The 8,584-nt window shown below is 34.8% G+C and overlaps 1 protein-coding gene across 1 annotated transcript in view; it reads right to left on the reverse strand.

Moving 5' to 3' along the window:
* The window catches only part of hck (HCK proto-oncogene, Src family tyrosine kinase), an 11,771-nt gene extending 6,984 nt beyond the window's left edge, over positions 1-4,787 (reverse strand). Inside the window, exons 1-3 of the mRNA XM_083570198.1 lie at positions 4,624-4,787; positions 617-653; positions 31-127 (exon numbers count right to left, since the gene is read on the reverse strand). Of these exons, the coding sequence (XP_083426324.1) occupies positions 31-127; positions 617-653; positions 4,624-4,749 (260 nt within the window). The 5' untranslated portion in view covers positions 4,750-4,787. The remainder of the gene's footprint in view (positions 1-30; positions 128-616; positions 654-4,623) is intronic.
* Positions 4,788-8,584: the final 3,797 nt, after the last annotated feature.

Here is an 8,584-nt window from a genome sequence, read left to right on the forward strand (position 1 = left end):
TTCGACATCGTATGTACGGGGGGCACTTACTCTTGTAAAATGTTTAACTTGTCTCCTTTTTTAAAGCCCAGGTCCCCTTCGTGCAAGCCTTCGTAATCGAAGAGCGCTATGGCGATGTTGTCGAAATCTACGAAGCATGAACAGACTTTTAATTTTTACTCGCCCACAGTTAATGTCTTAATCAGTGTACTTATCACATTATAAAAACTGTGTAAAGCCAGAACATTAAGCACTGAGAATTCATCACACTATAAATACTTTTAAAGTGGCAAACAGGAAATGTTGAGAAAATCGAACACGTATTACGGTTTGTTTGAGTATCATCTCTGCAAATTAACGTGTAGGAAAGTATAGTATTTATAACTCAGCTTTTAGATTTTAGATGAGACTGTTAGATAAGACTTCCTCTTTAGAATACAGTGAACATTTTATGAAATAGCACTCCACCTCAATTGAACCAAATTATCTATAGCTTTAGAACATTTTTAAAACCAAAGGTTCACACGTCTTCCTTTTAAAATTATTATTCTCAAACCAGGGATGGGTGACGGTTGATTTTAGGCTGATCGTAGGACATTTGGAACACATTTTTTACCAAGTGAAAAATGTCACTCACCATCTGCGCTTGCGGAAGGAAGATTTGAGCTTTTGTTCTGTTAAGAAAAAGAGGCAACAGTGATTTCTGTTAGGACAAATTGTTTTTTTTTAAAGCTTATAAATATTAACTGAACCTTAATAAAAGATAAATGGTTAACAATTGTTCAAATTACTTAAAGATTTGTTCTGACACATTCAGTTATGAAATCAATAATTGTGTCAGTTTCTGTTGAAGGAGCAACTTCTGTGAAAAGTGTCTGTAAGAGCTGTAAGCCTGATACATATGCAATGGGTATCATGCTAATAAAAGGTAAAGGCTTTAAAATATGTGATTTGTTATAGTTATCTCCCGACATCTATGCTCAATCGTTGCACAGTATATTGTATATTACTATATATATACATATATTATTACCTACTGCACCTTTTGTACATTATTCACTATCACCCATGTATAAATCGCCCCCATACCCTCATTTATCACACTGCTATTTATTCATTGTAAATTGGCCACTTATGCACTTATGACGATAAAGTTCAATCTAAATATAACACTCCTACAAATACAAATCAAATACCTGCCAAATTGCACAGCAGCAGCTACTTCATCAACACTTCGGAAGGATTGTGTAAGAGCTTTCTAAGAAAGAGCGAAGAGTTTCTGCTCTTGCACTTCAATTCTGGCTTACTTTCCACTTTTGTGGATGGTCCCATATAAACATTTGTGGAATTCCCCCCCTCAAAAAAATAAAAAATAAAAAAATAAAACAGATTATGACTAAGATTAAATCCCCCCAGCTTTAGCAGAAGTGCATGTACAGTATCAATGAACTGCTGCTCTAATCCCAAAGCCTATCCTGTGCTTATTCCAGGATTCTTTCAACTGGCTGACTTTATAGTATATTATATAGCATATAATAGTATACAGAAAAGGAATCATACTGAATCATACAATCACACTGGAAAGGGTTCACTTTTAAGCCTGGTTCCTCTCTGGGTTCCTTCCTCATATTGTCACCTTTCTATGCCATGGTGGCCTGTCACTTAACAGTCTATAGCCACAATCTGGTAAAGCTGCTTTTTGCAATGATGTCTGTTTTTCAATTCAGTTGAATTGAATTGGGAGAAGTTATTTTGGCTTTGTGTTTCGAGTATTAAAATGATGTGTACATAAAGTAAATATTGTCTGCTTTTAAATGAAGAGGCACTGCCATAGTGTTTAGCTGTACCCCGTCTGGATAGTCCTACATGTTTAAACCACCACCACAGAATCAATTCTAAGTTGTAACAAGAGGACGACACAACACTAAAGCCACCAACGTCGCAAACAGGACGTGGATGTGGCGCAGCCCTACAGTTCAGCCACTGTTCAAATTATACAGATGTTATTTGGCAGGGGCAGAACATTGACTAGGTTTTAGTGAAATTTGCCTGAGTTGCTGCATCTACTTCTTGAAAACTTCCAATAGTATAAAATGACTGAAATTAGATAATAGTCTCTCTCTCAGTCCAGCTTCAGACATTGATTGAATAATAAAGAACAAACTGAAATGTTATGCTAACTTAATTAGGTTAACTTTATTTCTGAATTCCTTTCCCACCTTCCATTCCTGGACAAATTCTCATAGCTTAAAAAAGGACAAACAGCAAAATACGAAAATCATTTTTCTTTTTTTTTCATGAACAAGGTCAGTATTAAAACTGTCACAAACATTTTACCTATATGACCCATACAACCTGGATCCTTTTTCCTTGATTGGTGTATGATAGCTCTGGCTACATTGCACAGGCTTTTGGTTAGCCACAGACCAATGCTCAGCAGGTACTTTACACCAGCATCTATTATTTGCATCAAGGGTTCTGTTGGTAACTATTAATACATCAAAGTCTGGCAGATTTACTATTGTAGTGTGCCTTATTGAAATTATTTCTAATGTTCTAATGAGTATAGAGTACAGGATGAAACAACCGTTCATGTAATATTGTATATTGCAACATATTTCCTTTGTGTTCTGTATTAAAAAAAAATGTAGCATGACTTGTATGTTGCACAGCACAGAATTATCACAGATCCTCTTTGGAGCCTTGGCTACGCCTTTCAGTTAACCAGGTTTTTTTACTTTCTATATTCATGTAGCCCTGAATATCACAATCAAGACCTTTTTACTAATATTTACTTAACATTTCAACAAACCAATCATGTTTTTGACGTGATACTTAAGAAAATTTAATTTATGTGAAATTAAATTGGAATTAAAAATGAATGAATTTTGCAGTAAGTTCGGATTATTACCAAATAATTACACTTTTGTGTCCCTATGAGGTCTTTGCTGTTTAAAATCACATGAATCCTGTTTTACCTATTAACTTAATACTTGATAAACTCTTTAAGTTTGTGGCAAGAGTGCATAAACTGGGCCTGACAGATTTTGGTGTGTTGCACATAAGACTTGGTGTTGGTGTTGTCTTTTATTGTCTTGTATAAAATATCCTCACAAATCTGTACAAATACATTCAAATGTTATACAGGGTTTAAAATTCACTAACAGTTGGCATAATAATTTTTAGATTATATTGAATGTTAAATCATTTAAGTTATAATTTCTTTTGCTTACCCAACCCTTTATGCTTTCAAATATTAGATTTTACAGTACATCTAAAAACCCTCCATTGTAGGAGTAAATATTACCTCCTAAGGCTAAATAAGTGTTCCCTAATGCAATATTTCTAATTTTGGCATCCCTCAGGCATAGTATGTAATTGTTTTATTCATCAAAACTGATGTTTTTCCTTAGTTTATTACATCCTCAAAGTTGCAGCTAGTAGGTAAATTGAATAAACACACATCCAAAACCTTGATAATTCGAAAACACGTAAGCCTACAAAAAAAAAGAAAAAAAGAAAAAGTGTTCAGTGAAAAGAAATTTCAGCAGTAAAACCTCTATTGCAACAAAATTGATAATGATGAGAAATAAATGACACATTTCTGTAACTGAGCCATATATTTGAATATTCGGACCATGTAAATAAATCATTCTGTAGCCAATCTTTTTATATTTGATAGTTAAACAAGTTCAAGCCACTCTCAGTGCCGATCCCAAGCCCGGATAAATTGGGGAGGGTTGCGTTAGGAAGGGCATCCAGCGTAAAACGTGCCAAATCAAACGTGCGGAGGATCCGCTGTGGCGACCCCTAACGGGAGAAGCCGAAAGAAAGTAGTAGTAGTAGTAGTAGTAGTAGTAGTTAAACAAGTTCAAAGAGATTGAAAGCCTCTGCTCTTAAAATACATTATTAAAACAGTAGAAAAGTCTGTGTAAAATGGTGTTCAGCAAATTGTTCTTTAGTTGTAAGGTGCTGAACGTTACACTTGATTGTATGTAAATAGTATATTTTTCCTTTGGAGGCACTGCTCTGAAACTACTATGAAACTGGAATGTTTTGTTGAAAGATCTTTCAGATCCTGAAGCATGATGCTACAACAAAAAACATTTTTGGAACTTCTGTATCTCATAATAATTACATGGGGTTTTGACTTAAAAATGAAACCATCATTAGCATTAGTGTCGAGAATGGTTCCCTATTCTCTTTAGAGCATTAATTTCCCATTAGAGTTAATATGAGGGTTTGTACACTAAAATTGTGAGATTTCATACATTTACTGAAGTTAGCACACTATGCTTACACATTTGACAGCACTATGTAGGGGATAGGGAGTTGTTTCAGAAAGATGAGTCATGTGACGTTTCGGCTTATTTTAGGACAATATATTGGAATAAACCCTCCTTCTGTGCCGTCACCCTACTTTAGCAGTCAGGAAGAGGAAGCACACCCGAGCAAGCTGAACATACTAAAATATTCCATTGTCGATGACCTTGCAAACATCGGCGACTCACTAATGTGCAATCATCAACTTTTTAAGCCGAAGTAAGATTATGAGAAAGTCCCTGTAACACTTCTTCTTTTTAGAAGCCTCTTCGCTTTCCTGCTCAACCCAACGAAAAAACACTGGTGTAGAATTCCACTTACAGCCTTGCTCCCGGCCGTCGGGTCTTTCACATAGTGCCCTGTTTGATTGCGGTTTCCTATGTCGTTGCCGTCACCCACCGTTTTGCCGCCGGATTCCTGGTCTGGCTTCGTGCCAACACAGCCCATGATAAAAACCTGCACACAGACAACCAGCGAAATGAGTACAGAAACCAGACATTGCTGCTGTTATGCAACATGGCAGCTGGGGTTATTTATGGAATAATGTTTAATTGCTATAACGGCTTTCTCTTATATTTCGAAATATAGTGATATTTGTTACTTGTACATCAAAAGATATCTTCTCTTTTAAACAGGAAGTACAGAGATGGTGGTCCTGTGGTGTGCAAATGTAAGACTCAGCGAATTGAAAGCCATTTAAAGGAAGATGCAAGGGGAAACAATGTCACACACACAAGCTCTGCATTTTGTACTCCCTGTACAGATTAAGCAAGTAGTACCAGCTGTTTAAACTATTACTCTATATGGAAAGGACATTCCACATTAAATTCCACAAAAATGTAAAATGAAATGCCATATCACTCTGAGTTTCTGCTGATCACTGCTCCTTTCACTGTCGTTCTACAGAAGACATCCACAGTAAAAGCTGTGCTTTGGAGTGCTATTGTTGTAAGTCATCACAATTCTCTATACACACTGATATAAAGTATTTTTGGAGAAAACCAAACATAAAAACCTGCTGTTCTGATTCTAGAATCAGTAACGTTACAATAAGGTCTCTCTCTGCCTCTTTCTCTCTCTGTCTCTCTTCTGTTCACATCATAGTACCCTGTGGTTTGTCTCACATGCCCTTAAACATACACACACACACACACACACACACACACACACACACACACACACACACACAAACACATACACACACCATATGGGCAAAAGTATTGGGACACCAGACATTTACAGGCATATGTGGTTCTTTCCCAAACTGGTACCATAAAGTTGGATGACAGATATATAGGATGTGTTTGGATGCAATATCATTACATTTTCCCTTCACTTGAGACCCAAACATGCTATGTGACATGAACCAGTTATGGGGTTTGTTTCAAGAAAAACAAAAGCAGCTCATGTATAAAAATAACGGATACTTTCATTTCTCTTCTATTACTTTTCACATCACAAAAAAAATATTGAATAGTTGTATTTTTAGTGATGTGCGTTCAGGCACTAATTTTTATTTGATTTAAAGTGATACAAAAAATTATATTTACACAATTTCTACTCTGCCCCTGAAAGAAAGTCCTATCTATCACATGCACACCAAATATTATGTTAAAGTATCGAGTACACATTTGAATAAAAATTTGATACATTCATCCAGGTTTGCAATGGAAAAATAGCAACAGGAATTAAAACTACATTGTTCCCTCTTCTATTCTTCTTCGTGTGTTTATATATTATCTGATTCTGCAAGGCATAGCTCATCTATGAATCTCCTTGACTCAAACTCCGTAATTGTAGAAAAACTCCCTGCTATGTTGTATATTGTGAAATGTATATTGTTGGTTTGGATGCAAGGTAATTGGGGTTGCAGAGTATTGCAAGGTACTGGGGGTTTTCCTATAGGCATAAACCCGAGCACTGGTATTGCATGGTAATTCGGGTTTTCCTGTAGTCATAAACATGAGCACTGTACAATCACATAAAAAGGGGTCAAAGACTAACGGATCAACTTTGAATGAATATACAGAAACACTCTGCCCCCGCGTTTGTTCAAAGCAGTTCTCTGACTCATGAACAGACTTAGATGCTGTGTAGAAACAAATCATTCCGAGGGCTTGTATTAATTAAGTTGCATGGTTTATTACATTACTTTATTGGCACACTATAGGTATATTTATATAACGAGACTTGTTCACTGATAAAAATACAAAAATAGAAGCAGTCTTCTAACCTTTGGAAGCTAAGTGTAAGGGAATAGTCGTCTGAAGCAATAAAAAAAAAAGCTAAGCAAAAGCTATAGTACTGTAAATATAATCAAGCTTGGCCTCTGGTGACCTTTGATTTTGCCTTTTTTTTTTTACTTTGGCTGTACCTCCCTTGAACAAGTGTATCTTTGAGAAAAAAGGTACCTGACACTCACCTACATAATATTCTATGCTGCTGCAAATTTGGAAACCAACTTTCAGATTTAGGTTTCTCATTATAGGTCACTGATATTACAAAAATATGTCTGTATTGCTTATAGTTTGAATAGCCTTATTAGGCATTGAACGCTATGGCATTTTATGGAATTCATTCATCTATAAGAGGTTAGAAATAAAACTAAATTATATGTGGATCACTTTCAACCCCTTAATCAAGTTACATTTTTCGGCTATTTCTAGAAAACACGTTTGGGCACCTCTGCTCTAAACCTTATCCTATCTTTCCAGAATTTTGTCTGCAGGTATATATATATATATATATATATATTTGTGCACTCCAGTTCCTGCTAGAACACAACAGTATTCAAAATACATATTCAAAGTGCCTTCAACAGAAGCTCAGGAGGGCAGAGAGCGAGCATATACCACAATCACTTCCTCTAGTTGCTTTATGGTGGGAAAGCCCAGGGAATATGGTAAATGAACTTATGCAAACAAGTAAAGTCATTTAAGCAATACTGCCCCTCATCCCCTTCTAATAAGTCCCTCATCCCCTATATATATATATATATATATATATATATATATATATATATATATATATATATATATATATATATATATATATATATATATATATATATATATATATATATATATATATATATATATATATATATATATATATATATATATATATATAGAGGATGAGGGACTTATTAGAAGGGGATGAGGGATGATATAAATATATATATATATATATATCTCACAAGAAATATATATATATATATATATATATATATATATATATATATATATATATATATATATATATATATATACTGCACTTCGGAAAAAAAAAAATACTATATTAAAAAGAAACTGGACCTATTTACTACAGGATACATACTAAAGGCAAAAGGCATGAAAAGAGCCGGCTAATGGGGTCCAGCTTATTGACAACAAATGAGACAGCTAGTGTTTATTATAAATAAAGAAAGAAAGAAAGAAATAAAGAAATAAATAAATACAGTAGTGCTTCTCTCAAACATTATTACACAATGCAACAAACAATAATATGTATAACTATATAAATAGCAAAAGCAAAAGAGACGGTCCTTTACATGGTCTCCAGTAAACAGATCATCAGAGTTTGCATTACAGCTCACTGGACACTGCTATAGTCAAACTCAACTACACACACACACTGAAGTTGTCCGATTTGGCAGGAAGGCACTGAAGCAGAAAAAAAGGCAAACTAAAAACTTACTTCCTCATTCCCCTCTCACTAGTTCCTCTTTTGCTCTATTCTTATTACTATGCAGCTATATCTGTCTTGTTTTTACTACTGCTTTTTTGTTACTGGAGCTGAAACATTTTATATATTCAGCTGTTTTTTTTTTTCTGGAAATCCAAACTGGAGATTTCAAGATAAGTATTAGTCATTTACATTTCCAGATGAATGAACCAGATTTGGTGCCTTCACCTCCTTAAATAGGAAGACATTATTCAAATTAATCAACACAGAATGTTTTATGTTCTCCTTGATGCCACACAGAACAGAGAAATGTCCAGCTCTGTTTTAAAAGTGGAACTCAGAGACTGATTGCATCCTCAGAACTCTGAACTCAGAGCAAGGGGGAAGTCAGCGAAAGACCTTCTCTAACAGGAAGCTGGGGGTATTTGATGGAAAAAAAAAAAAAAAGATAGAGTTTTTGAAGCTGAACTGTTTTTTTTTTTTTTTTTTTTTTTACCGGAACAACTATGACCTGTGAGTTATATTAATGTAAAACGCACAGCACATAATATTGTGGCATGTTACTATTTTCAGCCTCCTTGCTGTGCTGTTAGCTTGT

The sequence above is a fragment of the Silurus aristotelis genome (genome assembly GCF_946808225.1).
Source record: "Silurus aristotelis genome assembly, chromosome: 19".
Lineage (NCBI taxonomy): Eukaryota > Metazoa > Chordata > Actinopteri > Siluriformes > Siluridae > Silurus > Silurus aristotelis.